Source organism: Lacerta agilis, chromosome 8, assembly GCF_009819535.1.
Source record: "Lacerta agilis isolate rLacAgi1 chromosome 8, rLacAgi1.pri, whole genome shotgun sequence".
NCBI classification, from domain to species: Eukaryota; Metazoa; Chordata; class Lepidosauria; order Squamata; family Lacertidae; genus Lacerta; species Lacerta agilis.
In genome coordinates this window covers 280496-298535 of record NC_046319.1, presented here as the reverse complement: position 1 = coordinate 298535, position 18040 = coordinate 280496, and the positions used below count along the sequence as shown (strand labels likewise).

At 41.7% G+C, this 18040-nt stretch overlaps 1 protein-coding gene across 3 annotated transcripts in view; it reads left to right on the top strand.

The window, feature by feature from the left end:
- ZMAT4 (zinc finger matrin-type 4) overlaps window positions 1-18040 on the top strand; it is a 241476-nt gene that overhangs the window by 50972 nt on the left and 172464 nt on the right. For 2 of the 3 annotated variants that reach the window (XM_033158970.1, XM_033158972.1), the window contains exon 2: window positions 7626-7727. In XM_033158970.1, coding sequence (XP_033014861.1) covers window positions 7626-7727 — 102 coding nt within the window. Of the gene's footprint in view, window positions 1-7622; window positions 7728-18040 lie in introns of all 3 variants that reach the window. The other variant, XM_033158971.1, reaches the window with a different exon arrangement.

The window sequence follows — 18040 nt, the reverse complement described above, 5'->3', positions numbered from 1 at the left end:
TTCCCCCCTTGTGAAGATGGGGACAATATTTGCCTGCCTCCAGTCTGCAGGGACCTCACCTGTTCTCCAAGAATTCTCAAAGATCATAGACAAAGACTCTGATTACATCCACAAACCCTTGGATAGTAAACTTGGGTGCAGCTCATCAGGCCCTGGAGATTTGAATTCATTTAAAGTAGCTGGTTGTTATCTGGCCCCCTCTTTTCCTATCTTGGGCTGCAGCTCCCTCCTTGCATCATTCCTTCTGTTATCACCAGGTTGGGCACTGCTTCCTTTTGGATGAAGTCAGTGTTGAGTAGTTCCCCCTTCTCTCTGTTACCCAATAGCATTTCTCCATCTTCTCTATGCAGAGGACCTACCCCTTGCTTGTTCTTCCTCTGGCTTCAGACACAGCCAAAGAACTTTTATTATTATTCTTATTATTTCTAACCTCTCTTGCAAGAGAGGTCTCCTGAATTGCCCCAGTTAGGTTCAGGGAGCCCAAATACACTCACACTTACCAAGCCACGAGTCTCCTACCAGCAGCTCAAGATCTCATGGCATACATCCACTGCTTTAAAAAAAATGTTTAGGGGTACTCTCATTTTGACTCAAGAAAATCACCATTTTATAGTTCATATTGGGAAAAATAAATACAGCAAATGGTCAAAGTACAAACATTCACAAATGTTTAAGGTACCCCTGCATCCCCCCAGAAAAAAAAAACACTGCATACATCTGATGCAGTGGGACTGTAGTATGGGAAAGCTTATACCGTATACATTGGGTAGCCGTTAATGTGCTATGAAGCTTTTTGTTGGCTTTTCTGCAAGAGACTCACACAGCAGCCCCTCTGGAAATGATTTCTGTATGTCTAATTATGTTTTTGTTCTGAAAAGTACAATGAAAAAGGAAACACGAAGGATTTCTTTGGTGGAATTTGGGTGGCAAAGCATATGGCACGGGCGCCAGAGAGGGCACTCAGAGCCCTCTCTGTGGGCACGCGGGCTGCCACCCCATCAGGGCTGTGGCTTTGTGCTGGGGGGGGGAGAGGAGGGCTCAAGTGCAAGCAGGAGGGGAGGCGGAGATCTCTCAGAAGTGGAGTGCACTTTGCGCTGAGAGATCCCCGCCTCCCCTCCTGCTTGCACACAAGTAGGAGTGGGATCAGGCAGCTCAGCTGAGGAGCGCCTGGCTGCCTTCAGGTGGTGGCAGGGCTCTCAGATGCAGCTTCCGTGCTGCCTCCACCTTCCCCAACCTCAGCAACTATTCAGCCTGGCTGCCTTCAGGTGGTGCAGGGGCTCTGATGCAGAGGTGGGGGCAGCTTTAAACTTCTCCCTTGAGGGAAGTGCAGCTGCAAACCCCTCAAAGGAAAGTGTGAGGGAGCTTGCACCTCCCCAGCTGAGCAGCCCTGATCCAGCTCCTGTTCCCATGCAAGCAGCCTAATGGAGCAGCCTGATCCCAACTCCTGCTTGCCTGCAAGTAGGAGCAGGCTGGGGGTGGGGTGGGGGTGACATCCCTTGCCTGCTCACTTGCTGTCCGCCTGCCTTCCCTCACTAGGAAAACAGAAGTGTGGCACTCAAAAGGGAAGTTATACTCAGAACGAGCAGTTCGGCTTCCGAAAAAAGTTCCAAAACCGGAACACCCTCATTTCCGGGTTTGAATTGTTCAGGTTCCAAGTAGTTCGAGAACTAAGCTGTTTGAAAACTGAGGTACCACTGTATTATTTCCCCCGATTTGAACTGTATTTAAACCCCCCCCCCCGGTGATTTTCTTGAGTCAAAATGAGAGTACCCCTAAACATTATTTTAGAAAAAAGCACTGAGTTATACCATAAAATTATATATCAATGGGAAAATAATTTAATGAAGAATGTAATGCAATACTTTTATGAAGGATTATTTATTAAACAGCAGTCATAAAGAAAAACATGAAACACACAGAACAGAAGAAGAATGCCCAGTAAGCAGGAACACGCCAAGGCTGCCCACTGTCTCTTTTAGACCTCTCCTCCTTCCACAGGGGAGGAGTTGTGAGCGGGAGCCAGTTCCTTTAAAAAAAAAAAAAAGAATTTATTGGTTTTTACAAAACAAAGAACAATATAACACCTACACAACACAAACCCAAACACAAACCCCACAATCCAACCACAACAAAACAGAACACACCAAAAATTCTTATTCTTGTTTACACAAAAAAAAACCTTTCTTGTTCATATCACTACTTGGTGACTTCCCCCGTTTTCTCCCCTTTGGTTCCAAATCTAATTTACTTTAGTAACTTCTCATCTCTAAAATTAAATCATTCAAGAATCTAAACTGAACATACTTCTTAAATTCTTATTTTAACTCCAAAATAATCTATCACTTCTTATTTTACATCAAATCTATTCCAAATATTACTTCGTAATAATTAATAATACAACTTCATAACAACTTCATAACATCACATTATTTCTTATATCAAATCATATTATTTCTTATATCAAATCATATCAAACATCTTCATTCACTTAGACTGCTGCTAATAAAACAAAAATTCAAATATCTCTTCTCTAGTTCAAAAGCTTAAAATCTTAACACACCGGCTTCAGGGTACCATAATAAACCATTCTAATTTTATCCTTAATGTATTTCACCCTATCCCTTTTCTATCCATTTTCTTACGCCATCTCGGGGCTTCCCCCCAGATATTCCTCCATCTTACACCCATACCATTTTCCAGAATGTCCTCTTTTCTTGTAAGTCCACAGATCCAGACGTAGTCTATTGCAGTCCTTGCAGGGAGCATCAGGGTACACAGATCTTCATTTTCCAGCATCTCCGCTTCGAAATTCCGTTTATCTTTTGATTGTAGGCGAATAAATCTTTTCCCCATCATTCCTGGGCTCTCACCCCAGAAATTGGATATAAATTGTCTTCTGATCCTGGGACTCTCACTCCAACAGGACTTTTCATCTCTTCGGAGTTGCGAAAACATTGTACTTTTTACTTCGATAATCCCCTTTAGCTCCCTGCCAAGGGTCTCTTCCATTTTAGCCATATTCGCAATGGTCTGTTTTGTGGGATATAACTGTCTTGCAACATCCTGGTTCAGCAAAGTTAATTTCTGGTTCAGCAATTCTAATTTCAAAAAAATAATCCTTTGTTCGTGAGTGAGACCAGAGTCTAAAACCATCTTGAAAACAAAGCCCAACATGGTAGAAATGGGCACAGGGTATCAAATTTCAGTATTTGCCATCTTAGTCACAGTACTTTTCCATCTCTGTCACAGATCTCCGCAGCCATTTTCCCTGGAGTCAGGGCGAAAAGAATACATTCCATCCATCTTTAAGAAGAAATATTCCCACCAACTTAGATCCCCAAAAGGGGTCTAACCGATCTTGCTTGTGAAATTCGAAACATTTGTATCCACCGCTGTAACAGCAGTCACCATCGATACAGTTACTTTCTCTTTCACCAAAGGGAATCGGAACGGGCTTCCTTTCCGTCATATCTCCTGGAGCACCAAATGTCAAGATAGATCCAATATTAACGTACTCACGGCCAACGGGCTTCTTCTGTCTAGCTTCTGCCAGGTAGAACAATATCGCTCATCACGAGCGGCGGCCGCCGCTTCGCCGGTCCGGTTGGGGCATGTCTCCTCAGCCCAGCTCCGTGGTCCCTTCACCCCACTCCCCCTTTACAGAGGGAACGAGGGAAGGGTTCGGAGCTATAGCGGGCTCGCCGGAGAGCCCAGCCGAGGGACGCTCGACCCGCGGTTTACCGGAGCCCCGCTTTGCGGTAGCGGGGCTCCAACCCCCGGGCCGGCCTGGGTCGCCTCGCTGCCGAAGCGACCCACGACCGCCCGCGATGGCGTCCTCGCCGGAAGTCGAGCGGGAGCCAGTTCCCACGCCAGCAGGGGGGGTGTCACCCCCCTGCCTCAAGTGTCCCAGCTGCCACGCAGCACCCCCTGCAGCCAGCCAATAGGGCTGGCACGGGGGCGGGGTTTAGCCACACCTAAGCGGCTGCAGCCCCTTCATGGATCACTGCCTTGTCGTGGCGAAGGGGCTTGAATTACTCAGGGAAGCTATGGACAGGTCAAGATGGACAGGTCATAGTGGAGAGTTTGGACCAAATGTGATCCACCTGGAGAAGGAACTGGCAAGCCACTCCAGTATCCCTGCCAAGAAAACTCCATGGACAAAGACAACAGGCATATAAAAGTTATGACGCTGGAAGATGAGCCCCTCAGGTCGGAAGGCATCCAACATGCTACTGGGGAAGAGCGGAGGACAAGTACAAGTAGATTCAGAGCTGATGAAGTGGCTGGGCCAAAGCCGAAAGGACGCTCAGTTGCTGATATGCCTGGAAGCGAAAGGAAAGTCCAATGCTGTAAAGAAAAGTATTGCATAGGAATACAGCAGTCACGAAATTAGAAGTATTAAAAGTATTGCATAGGAATACAGCAGTCACGAAATTAGAAGACACCTGCTTCTTGGGAGAAAGGCAATGACAAACCTAGACAGTATCTTAAAAAGCAAAGACATCACCTTGCTGACAAAAGTCCGTATAGTTAAAGCTATGGTTTTCCCAGTAGTAATGTACGGAAGTGAGAGCTGGACAATAAAGAAAACTGATCGCCGAAGAATTGATGCTTTTGAATTATGGTGCTGGAGGAGACTCTTGAGAGTCCCATGGACTGCAAGAAGATCAAACCTATCCATTCTCAAAGAAATCAGCCCTGAGTGCTCACTGGAAGGACAGATCCGAAGTTGAGGCTCCAGTACTTCGGCCACCTCATGAGAAGACTGCCTAGAAAAGACCCTGATGTTAGGAAAGATTGAGGGCACAAGGAGAAGGGGACGACAGAGGATGAGATAGTTGGACAGTGTTCTCGAAGCTACTAACATGAGTTTGGCCAAACTGCGAGAGGCAGTGAAGGATAGGCGTGCCTGGCATGCTCTGGTCCGTGGGGTCATGAAGAGTATGCCTGTTGTCTTTGTCCATGGAGTTTTCTTATCATTAGAAAATCCTTATTTAAAGTCTGGGGGAAATATAGAGATCTTCTAGAACAGAAGACACCATGGTGGATCTCACCAACTGAGGCATTAGCCACAAAGAGGAAAAATTCAAGTAGGAATTGGCCCACCTACTGAACATTACTTAAGGAGGAAGGAAACCAATTAAAATTAAAAACATTTGAAGGGATCAAATGAGTGACTGGTTTCAATACTATCAATTGCTCAAAAGATTTAAGGTTAACAAAAAGAAATGTTTTGCGGTAGAAAATACAAGATTTGAAACAGATGTCATTAATTCCAAAATTAAAACACTTTCTAAGGCTTACTGACTCCTCCTTGACTTAGAAGTCAAGGAGGAGGAGGGTCAAGTCGGCTATGATTAAATGGGCCCAAGATCTAGGCCACACTATACAAATGTCCCAATGGGAGAATTTGTGGAAGGTAAATTGGAGGTTTACTGCCTGTTACTCCATAAAGGAAAATATGCAAAAAATGTTATACCGGTGGTACTTGACGCCGCACAAACTCTCTAAGATATAGAAAAACACACCAGATGTTTTTGGAGATGGGGAAACAGGAGGCACCATGTTTCACATATGGTGGACCTGCCAGAAGGTCAAAGAGTTCTGGAATGACATCTACTCAGAACTAAAAAAAAAGTTAAAGGTAAATTTTCCTAATAAACCAGAAACGCTTCTTTTGAGTATTACCGGTACAGATATCCCAAAGGACTTAAGAAAAAAAATTCTGTATGCAACCGCGGCCGCGAGGGTGCTTATTGCGTCATATTGGGAAAATGACAAACTTCCTACTAGAGATGAATGGTTATTCAAAATTACAAGATATGCAGAATTAGCCTCTCTTTCCAAAAGAAGCAGAGTCAAACCCAGACAGGAGTTCATTCTAAAATGGAATAACTTCAAGAACTACTTGAAAAAATAGTTGTAATATAAGCGCGGAAGTTGCCTTTGAATGATTTCTGTAAAAGATATATATAAAGGAAAATGACATAATAATAGAAAAGAGAATTTCTACAAATAATAATAACAAATTAAAGTAATATGTTTATTACAAAGGGAAACATGGAGAGAATGGGAGGTCTTATGGGTAGAAAACAGAGTTGAAATTATATGTAATTTTATTTGTGAACATAGATATCCTTATTGGACTGACTGAAATGAAGATAACTATGTGTTGTATATATGAAAAATATTAATAAAGCATTTTTTTAATGAAACACACGGAAAAAATGAGATATACAGGTTAAATTGCCGTGTTGACATTTGCGTTAAATAAGTGGTTTTGGGTCGCAGTTTGGGCACTTGGTCTCTGAAAGTTTCGCCATCACTGACATATAGCAATAAAACTGCTAGAGGTTGGTATGGTTTCAAACTGGATGGGAGGGGGGCACATGTTGAGATTCTTGCATTGCATGGGGTTGGACTAGATGACCCTCAGGGTCCCTTTCAACTTTACAATGCTATGGTTCTATGACAGCCTCTTTTAAAAAATATAAATTTTATTAATTTGTCATGAATATGGGCCACAGTATTACAATGTCAAATTATACCAAATCATAATACAATTTATGAAGCCAATTATACATTCCAAATTAAACAAATTTAGTGACTCCCTGTGTTCTGATCGTCCGGAGATAATTATTCCTAGGTCCTGCGCATAGTCTCATCTATAATCCAAATACGGCAATTCTGATCTTGATCCTTTCTTCTGTTTTTGCAGCCACTAGTGTAACTCATATTCAAAAAATCCATATCCATTAACTTGCAAGAGGGATTTAAAGTCTGTTGATTTAAAGCATGTTCTATGACATTCTCAATCTTGAAATCAGAAGTAGCATAAAATGTAACTTTCACATTTAAAGCTCATTTTCACTCTATTCTGTACTTCAGCACTTACGAGAAGCAAGTTCTTCTCAGATGGATGGGACTGACTTCTTCTTCTTTGGCGATCCCTCATAGCTGAGTAAGATTGTCTTCCATAAACACGGTTTTAACAGTGAGTCCGTAAGTGACTGTGGAGGCTAATTCTGGACCCACACGTCCTTCCACAGTGGGGACATTGGTTTCTGGGAGGAGTTGATCACGGTGTGGATTTGCCAGGCGTGCCTTCCTCTTAGCCCATTTCTCCCTTGCATCCTGAGTTCGAGTGTCAGCTAAAATTCTACATTCTACATAATTGCATAGACTTTCTTCCAATACAGTGGATGCTTGGGTTGCAAATGCGATCCGTGCAGGAGACGAGTTCACAACCCGCAGCATCCGTAACACGCAGCACCACTTCTGTGCACGCACGGGTTGCAATTCGCCGTTTCTGCGCATGCACGAAGTGTGATTTAGTATTACTGCTCATGCGCGAGCGCCGAAACCCAGAAGTTGCCCATTCCGGTACTTCCGGGTTCGGCGCATTCGTATTCCGCAGCAAACACAATCCGAGGTATGACTGTAGTCAAATTCAATTGTAACAACAATTTTGACTTTATCTCCAACTTTCCCTCAGAAATGTTATTTGCACAGCTCTTTTCATGGGTCTTTGTGAAATGCTATTTTATAACTGCTGCAAGTAAGACAGCGACAACAATGATTCACATATTTTTTATTGTTTTTCTTTCTTTTTTCACTATAAGCAGATGAAGTCATCGGATATTGACCAGGAATTATTCACAGAAAGCTACTGCAAAGTGTGCAGCGCTCAGCTAATATCAGAATCACAGCGTGTGGCTCATTACGAGGTAAGAAACGTCTGGAGGGCTGCAGTATCTCTGTGTTACAAAGAGGTCTGTAAGGGGTGCTCTCAAATACTGTGATTTTCCACTGCTCAGTGCAAACTCGGTACAATTGCTGTTGTGAATAGGCATTCTCAATGGGCAGCAGGAGTGAGAATCTTACTGTTGGATCCACGAAAAGAAAATAAGGAGAATCGGTTGGATCCAGACTAAGACTGTGCACACAGCATACATTTAAAGCACATGACTTACAGCAAAGAGTCCTGGGAACTGTAGCTTGTTAGGCGTGCTGGGAATTGTAGCTCTGTGAGGGGTAAATTATAGTTCCCAGGATTTTTTTGTGTGGAAAGCATTGTGCTCTAAATGTCTGTATGACCTCTGTAAGTTGGTCTTAGGTCCCACCGAAATCAACGGGGCAAATTATTCATCGTGACCTAAGCCCCATTGTTTTCAGTGGGAACTAAAGTCACCTAAATTTGGGTGCAGTTCTATTACCCTGGCTCCCAGGAACATAGGAAATCTCAGATATCCTTCTCTGACATTAGAGATTATTTTACATATGCTGTGTGTGAGACTGCAACATCAGAGAATGAGATGCAATGGTGAATTCTGACCTCCTGCGCCAATTGGCATCTGAGCAGTGACAAGAGAGCCCAAAGTGTGTGTGTGTGTGCCTGTGGGGTGCCAGGGGAGGGGTGAGAAATGGCTGGGTGCCAAAGGATCCAAAACCATCCCAGTCTCCTGGCACAATAAGCAGGGAAAGTTGGATATTCTCCTGATTTTTCCTCCAACCTCATTTCTATCCTGCTGGCATTTGGATGTGGATAGTTGAACTGCCTTCCTCCTCGCAGCTGATGCCCATTCATCTGAGAGTGAGCCCCATTAAGCTCAACAGAACTTAAATTGGGTAGCCATGCCTGGGATTGTGCTGCAAATTTGGCTCCATCCCTGTATATGCTGGATTGTACAGGGATGTTTATTTAGGGGTGGTGAGCATTTAAAGCAATTGGAAAGTTTATTTGTTTGGAAAATTCTATTTCAAAATTTGGAGATGTATGAATTTTGAAGAATAGCTACATTTCATTTCATATTGTTTTGGAAAGTGAAGATTATGTAATTTTGCATTAAGATGTCAACTGAACTGACTATCTCATTCATCCCCAGTGGTGTGTCAGATGTTTTCAGCTTTCTTTTATAAATGTTAAAAATTCACAGGCTAGAGTTCAACATATGTTCAGGGTTTTTGTGTGACTGTCTGCTAAAAGACATGTTAAAGAGTGTTATCAACTGGCTACAAAACATGTAACAACACACTTCAGACTTCATTGTAATAATACTACTGAGAGCATGTCTGTCCTGATGATCAGCAGGGCATGGCTGGAGGAAGGGGTCCCTGAGAAGTGTGAGCAGTGGGTTTCTATGTGTTTTGCTCCTCCTGTTTCCACAAACCTGTCCTGGTCTGCCTGGCAACTTCAGAACAATATGACCAAGAGAAAGTGTTTGGAAGGAGCCCTTAGAATGCTGTGATTGATGGTGTCATGTGACCCAGAGGAGAGGCTGGTCATTGATGAGTGACACTAATGGAACAAAAGGGCGTTTGACTGTAGGGGTGACTAATTTGATTCAGTCTGCAATCAAAGGTTAACCGAATTCACACTTTCTGAAATAATATGCAAACTGGAACAAAAGCATCCTTTGAAATGTGCACTTCTATGAATTTCCCAGTGCAATTATCCAGCCAAGTAATGTGTGTAAAAAATGCATATAATAGGTGTCAGGTCTGTGTTAGGTTGCTCACGAGTAAGCAGGCATGAGTCCGAACTGTCTTTAAACAGTTTTATTGTGCAAACTATTTACAGTGCAGAGTGCTGAAAAACATAACCGTATCAGTCGCTAGCAGAATCTGGGAGTGGCCCCTTCCGGCTGGGACCCCAACATAAGAGTTTCAGTATCTGAAATCTCCGCCTCCCCTCTGCGCAACGGAAATGGCGTGTCTCCCTCCTTGCCCGCTGAGCAAGGAGAGTGCAGGGTCTCTCCAACATCCCCAGAGCCTCTGCTCTCAAGCCCCTGAGCTGCCTGCCCCTCCCCACTAGAGACATTGCTGCTTCCTCCGTTGGGAGAGGAAGTGCTGGTGGTCTGGTTGGGCTGGGCTCTCTGTAGCATCCTGCGCTGAGCCGGGGACAGTTCCCTGACACTAGGGTAAACTTTGCATAAACATCTACGTATTGGTGAAAATAGCAGACAAAAATACATTATATTAGGGGGAAATCACTATGGGAAAAGGTGTGTTTTATGCAAAATTGTATAAAGAAATGGGTATATAAAATGGGATCCTGGTTGGGGAGGGGATATAACTATTAGGAGAAAATTGCACCAAAACACTGATTTTTTCAACTGACTTTAAAAATAAATCTTATGTGGAAATGCTGAGAACTGAAAACTGACTGAAACCAAAATTGACAGATTTGCCCATCTCTGGTTGATGGTTCTGGGCAGCTGGATGCAAATCATATCCACCTGTGGCAAAGTGGAATGGTGGTATGCAGCAGCTATTTATTGGGTTGGCAGAGAGGCTAGCTGGATGACAGCGGAGGAAGAAGCAGGATTGCTGTGGTTGTGGAACTAGCACCACCTGCCTGTGTGCTGGCTTCTGCTCCCTGCAATGCCTGCTAATGTTGGGACACCAGCAGCTTGTGACAAAGCCAGCTTGCACTTCCTGTTCCCTCTCCTCACTAGAGCCTTTGCTCTGCAAGGGCTACTCTGAATTGCCCACAAAGGGAAAGGGAAGGGTAAAATACAAATGGGCGGGGGAAACCTAACTTTTGTAATCACAGCAGAGGCAATAACACGGGTGTCTGGCCTTCCTTACTGCTAATCACCCAAACTGGTAAAAAAAGGAATGCATGGGGAAAACTGACCTAACAGCTTATCTTTGTCACAACTGATGCTAATTAATGTAAATTAATGCACCAACAAACAGACAAAAAGGAGCGGTTTCATTTTACAACAATTTTATTGCAGGATATGCTGTTCTCTAACCCAGGGCTGCAATAAGACATTTAGAGGCCCTAAAGCACTTAAAGGATTTTGGTGCCCCCCATATATCTAATTCTAAATAAGAAACCATAAAATAAAATTTTATTTTCCGAAATGAAACAAAACCTACAGTACAGTGGAAAAAAATGTTTATTTTTGTATAAAGGTAAAGGGACCCCTGACCATTAGGTCCAGTCGTGGCCGACTCTGGGTGTTATGTATTGACATTCTCACCCTAGGCCACTAGGGGTGTGTGTATATAGTACATTCTGCTGCAGTTTTCACTCAGGTCCGCACATGCAAATGAGGGATTGAAAGTGATGTTCAGGGATTGGGTAACTACAGAAAGTTGTTACTGTTGTTGTAGAGTTCTATATAAGCAGGCTGCTGAGCCCTTCAGATCAGTTCTGTTCCAGCCTGAGAATAAACAGAGCTGCTTGAAGAATCACTGTGTCGTCTGCTATGTCCACCCACTATTTAATACTGGGATTACGGCGCTCATCTCGCTTTACTGGCCGAGGCAGCTGGTGTACAGCTTCCGGGTCATGTGGCCAGCATGAGTAAGCCGCTTCTGGCGAACCAGAGCAGCACATGAAAATGCCATTTACCTTCCCACCAGAGCGGTACCTATCTGTCTACTTGCACTTTGATGTGCTTTTGAACTGCTAGGTGGGCAGGAGCAGGGACCAAGCAACGGGAGTTCACCCCGTCATTACAGGGATTCGAACCACCGACCTTCTGATCAGCATGCCCTAGGCTCTGTGGTTTAATCATAGAATCATAGAGTTGGAAGAGACCACAAGGGCCATCCAGTCCAACCCCCTGCCAAGCAGGAAACCCACAGCGCCACCCATGTCCCACGTTATTTTTGTTTACTTCCCCTTTATTTATACTTGAAAAATTACTGCCTACTTTTCTAATTTCAAAGTGTTTGATCTGATCCTCAAAACTAATCTTACGTAATGCATCTGGTTCTATACTTAGCAGAGGTAAGGCATCCAGCCTGCATTGTTGCATAGTTGTTCTGTTGGGGTTTTTTATATCCTTCAGCTGAGAAAATGAATGCTTAGCATAATGGTCAAGTTTATTAAATTTGTGAGGTCCATGCCTTTACACAAAATGTCATATAACATTATTAAAAAGATAAACAATAAAATTATAAAATGCTTAGCTGAGCAATTTGTGACCATTAATGTTAAAAATCCAGCAATGGAAAATTTCTGTGGTGCCCCCTTCCCTTGATGCCCTAAGCACATGCTTATTTTGCTTTATGGTTCATCCAGCCCTGCTCTGACTGCAAAGGAAGTATCAAACTCTAAGAGCAACACCTGCTATTCCTGCTTTGGAAGACAGCTAAAGAGAGAGAGATAGAAAGAAAGAAAGATATCCTCACCTCCCCACCTGAAACAGACCTGCATCTTGGGGAGAGTTTAGTGAATCTCACAACCAGTTTTCTGCTCAAATGCTCTCTGCTGCCAAATCATTGTAAAAAGCACCAATTTGTTTTCATTATCAAGAATAAGCCTAATGACTGCTACCATTTTTGCTGCTCTGCCTGAGCAATCTGGATTTTCTTGGGGGTGGTGGTGGAAATGGGGGTGGTTTTTTCCTCCACTCAGTGGTGGAATCCACTCCCTATTCCTCCTGGCTCTGTTTTTCACCCACCCACCCTTCTTTACCCAGATGATGCTAGAGAAACAGCAGATAGTTACCCTGCATCTCAGGGATACCATCTTTATTCACATGATACAGCACACGCACCATTTAAATGGCAATGCCCATCCACCTGAGGGGCGGCCCCCTCAAATATTTTAATGGGGGGTGAGGGTAATGCATCCTGATCTGTCTGGCATCTTGTGGATGAAGAAGTGGACACCAATCTGGTGCTAGCTTATGATTCAGTTCCAGGTCCATTTCATAGAATCATAGAATTGTAGAGTTGGAAGGGACCACGGGGTCATCAAGTAATTCAGGAATTTTTTAGAAAGCTAGCTCATTTTAGAGCCCACAACCCTGAGATTAAGCGCCTCATGCACCACCAACTGAGTTATCCCATCTCTTCACAGCTTGGGACCACAGTGCCTAATGGAAGACCTTCTCCTTCTCCCATAGATACCTTGCCATGTCTACAGATGTCCGCCTCCATGTGTATTTAGAGGGTGGCCTTTTCTGTGGTTTCCCCACAGCTACAGAAGCTTGCCTGGTGCCTACTGAATCCTTTCAGCACCAGACAATGACTTTTCTATTATCCCAGACCTTTTTAGAGCCTGGCGTTTTTTTGTTGGTACATTTGCTGCTTTTCAGCTCCTGCCTTTGGTGGGGATTTTAGTTCTTGTGCTTCTTAATTAGCCCTAATGTTGATTGACGCGGAAAAAGCGTTCGACAACATCTCATGGGAGTTTATGAAGAAACAAATAAAATTAATGAAATTAGGAGAAGAGTTTGAGAGAGGGATTGGAGCAATTTATAGTAAACAAAGTGCAAATTTAATAATCAATGGAAACATTACGGAAAAAATTGTAATTGCGAAAGGCACGAGACAGGGATGTCCCCTCTCCCCATTATTATTCATTTTGGTGTTGGAAACTCTTCTAAATTTAATCAGGAATAATGGAAAAATCAGAGGAATTAAAATAGGTGCAACGTCTCACAAAATCCGGGCATTCGCGGATGATATAATAATCTCTACAGAAGAACCTCAAAATAGTATTCCAGCAGCATTGGAAACGATTAACATCTTTGGGAAGCTAGCTGGATTTAAGTTGAATGAAAAAAAAACAAATCTTTTAATTAAAAATATGGGAATAGAAGAAGCCAAAAAATTACAATCATTAACTGGTCTGGAAATCAAAATAAGGTTAAATATCTGGGCGTGTGGATCACACCAAAGTGCATCAATCTATACCAGGATAATTACACCAAGGCATGGAATGAAATAAAAACCAATATGGAAATATGGAATAAGCTGTACCTCTCGTTAACAGGAAGGATAGCTGTGGTAAAAATGAACATTTTACCTAAGATGTGTTATTTATTTCAAACCATCCCTATATTAGGAGGGATGGATTGTTTTAAAATATGGAGGAGAGATATATCCAAATTCATCTGGAGTGGAAGAAACCAAGGATAAAACATCAGATCCTTATAGATAAAAAAGAGAGAGGTGGCTTTGCCCTCCCAGAATTAGAGATATACCATGCAGCTGCCGCCCTAACATGGCTAAAAGAATGGATAAATCTGGAGAATTCTGAAACATTAGAATTGGAGGGGTTTGACAACCGCTTCAGGTGGCACTCCTACCTGTTGTACGGGAAGGTAAGTGCTCATAAAGGGTTTCTAAATCACATCATAAGAAAGTCCTTGTTTAAAATTTGGACAAAATACAGATGGATGTTGGAACCCAAAATCCCATTATGGACATCGTCAATTGAAATAATTACAGCCAAGAGAAAGAATATGCAGGGCAAATGGGCAAGATATAGAACATTAATAAAAGAGGAAAATGGAAGTATTGTATTAAGGGAATACAAAGAGATAAGTAACCAACTGACAGGATGGTTACAATACTTCCAGTTGAACGAAAGGTTCAAGACAGATAGAAAGGAGGGGATAGCCAACGAAACATCCAAATTCGAGATGCAGCTAATTCAATCCAAAGGAAAATATATCTCTAAAATGTATGATCTGATATTAGAGTGGGAGACTAAAGAAGAACTGGTAAAAAGTGCCATGATAAAGTGGGCCCAAGATATTGGGCACAATATTTTCATGACACAATGGGAGAAGCTGTGGAAAGAAGACATCAGATTCACAGCCTGTATCAATTTAAGGGAAAATGTCATGAAAATGACATATAGGTGGCACTATAGCCCAATTAAACTATCTAAAATGTTTAAAAACCAGTCATCCTTGTGTTGGAAATGTAAAAGTGGTTTGGGAACGTACTTCCACATGTGGTGGGAATGTGACATAGTCAAGGAATACTGGGGAAAGGTTCATAATGAATTAAAAAAACTTTAGGAAATCTCTATTAAGAAGAAGCCAGAAACCTTCCTCCTGGGAATACTACCTCCAGAAATTAAATCAGAGAAAAGAATGTTAACAATGTATGCCCTTACAGCGGCCAGAATTCTCTTAGCAAGAAATTGGAAGAACGAGAATAACCCCACAATATATGATTGGCAAGCTTTAATGACAGAATATATGCAGTTAGCGGTAATGACGGGAAGAATGAGAGGTCAATTCAATCAAAAGACACAAAAGGAATGGGAAGGTTTTATTGACTACTTAAACCAATACAATAACATCAAAATTTCCTGGCAATAGGAAGGTGATATCTATGTACGTATTGAATATCAACATATTATTAGAAAGTAATAGAAGACCAAATTGTTTAAAAAAAAAAAAGAATTTATTGGTTTTTCCAAGACAAAGAACATATCACAAATGACAACACAAACCCAAACCCACCCCCAACAATAAAACAAATACAAATACACCAACAATTCTTTTTCTTGTTTACATAAAAAAAACTTTTCTAGTTCGAATCATTGTTAAGTGACTTCCCCCGTTTTCTCTCCTTCAGTTCCAATTCCATTTTTACTTTAATAACTTCTCATCTCTAAAATTAAATCATTTAAAAATTTAAACTAAACATATTTCTTAAACTCTTATTTTAATTCACAATAATCTATCACTCATTAACTTAAATCAAATCAATCCAGTTCTGACTTCATGATAGTTAATAACACAACTTCATAACACAACATATTACTTCTTATATCAAATCATATCAAACCTCTTCTTTCCCTTAGGTTGCTACTAATAACAAAAAATTCAAATATCTCTTCTTTCATTCAAAGCTTAAGATCTTAACACTCCGGCTTCAGGTACCATAATAAACCATCCTAATTTTATCTCTAATACATTTCACCCTATCCCTTTTCTATCCATTTTCTTACGCCATTTCAGGGTCTCCCCCCACACATTCCTCCATCTTAGACCAATACAGATTTCTAGAATGTCCTCTGTTCTTGCAAATCCACAGTTCCAGACGTACTCTACAACAGTCCTTGCAGGGAGCATCAGGGGGCACAGATCATCACCTTCCAGCATCTCCGGTTCGAAATTCCATTCCTCTTCTAGTTGTAAATATACAAGTCTTTTCCCCATCATTCCTGGGCCCTCACCCCAGAAATTGGATATAAAAATCTTCTCATCCTGGGTCTGCCACCCCAACAGGACTTTTCATCTTCCCGAAGTTGCAAAGACATCATGTTTTGTTCTTCAATAATTCCCTTCAGCTCTCTGCCAAGGTTTCCTTCCATATCAGCAATGTTCTGAACAGTCTTTCCTGTGGGATATAACTTTTCTGCCATATCCTGGTTCAGCAAAATTAATTTTTTATTTAGCAGTTCTAGCTTCAACAAAATAATCCTTTGTTCAAGAGTCAGTTCAAAGTCTAAAAGCAACTTGAAAACGAAACTTAACATGGTAGAAGTGGGCATAGAGTATCAAATTTCAATGCTTTTCCATCTTAGTCACAGTACTTTTCCATCTCACTCCTAAGTCCCCGCAGCCATTTTCCCTGGAGTCAGGGCGAAAAGATTACAATCTATCCATTTTAAAAAGAGATATCCACCACCAAGTTGCTCCCCCAAAGGGGATCTAGCCATTCTCACTTGTCAAAAATCAAAACATTGTATCATCACTGTAGCAGCAATACCATCAAGACAGTTATTTTCTTTGTACTGAAGGGAGGAAAACGGGCTTCCTTTCCATCGCGTCTCCCGAAGCGCCAAATATCCAAAGTAAGTTCAATGTTCAGGTACTCACGGCCAACGGGCTTAATAGAAGACCAAATTGGATGTAATAAGACCTGTGTGAGAAAAAGGGTTAAGATAAAGAAACAAAGAGTGTAAACGGAAGTCAAGCTTATGTAATTGCGTATTGTATTGTAATAATGTTGTAAGTTGTAACCTTAATCTAGACTTTTTATTTTTTTCTTTTTCTTTTTTCCTTTTCCCAATTTTTCCTTCCCCTCCCCCTTTTTCTGTTTCCTTTCTATCCTTTTTCCGTTTGTCCTCTGACCCCCCCTTTTAGGATTAGTCCTCCTTTTTAAATGCCGTCAAATTATGTGCGGGGTGTATCTTTTTCTTTATGTGTGCTTTGAAATTATTGTGTATTCTGTTGAGTTTTGTGTATGTGTGTATGATTTTGTTGTTTAATAAAAATTTAAATAATAATAATAATAATAATAATAATAATAATAATAATAATAATAATTAGGTACATTTTATTGTGATAATGTTGTTTATTTGGATTTTATGCAAGTTAGATTTTTAACCTCATCATAAATTTTCTATTGTGCCAATGTTTAATTGTACTGTAATACACTTAGAGGATCTGTTGTTTCCCACAAACCTTGTGCTCCCACTTGCATTAGGACATCATGGCACAGAGGTGGTGTATTAGAAAAAATGCACCCTTTAGGATTGAATCTTTTCCAAGCTCTCAGTAGCCATGTCACCAGCATACCAGGAGTTCCTGAACTTCTGGAGACTGTAAATCATAAGGGATGCAAAGAAAATGAGTGCCACATTGGTAATTTGAACAGCTGTGCTGAAAGTTTCTGCAAGAGAGAAATGAAACCCTCCTGTAAGATTACTGAGGAAGGGGACTTATCAAAAATGAAATGTTGGGAGGAGAGGCATTGGAGTGCAGCTGGCTTGAAATGGATGGTGTGAATATGACCCATTATCGGCTTAGAGGGCAAGTTGAGGACTGTGTGCAAAACTGAGCAGGGAGCCTATGTGCAGACTATCCTGATCCATGAGAAACCAGTTACAGGTAGGTAGCCGTGTTGGTCTGCCATAGTAAAAATAAAAAATAAAAAATCCTTCCAGTAGCACCTTAGAGACCAACTAAGTTTGTTCTTGGTATGAGCTTTCATGTGCATGCACACTTCTTCAAATACACTGAAACAGAAGTCACCAGACCCTAATATATAGTGAGAAAGTGGGGAGGGGTATTACTCAGAAGGGTGGTGGGAATGGGGATTGGCTGCTAGGTTTTCCACACTGGAAGGAATTATTTATTATTTATTTATTTATTTTTTTGTTGTTTGTTTGTTTGTTTGTTTGTTTGTTTTGACTATGGCAGACCAACACGGCTACCTACCTGTAACAGAGAGCTGAAGGGCATGTTGGCATTTGATGGCATACACAAAGTTAGAAGATGAGCAATTAAATAGTCCTGAGATGGTATGTTGGATGTTGTTGGGG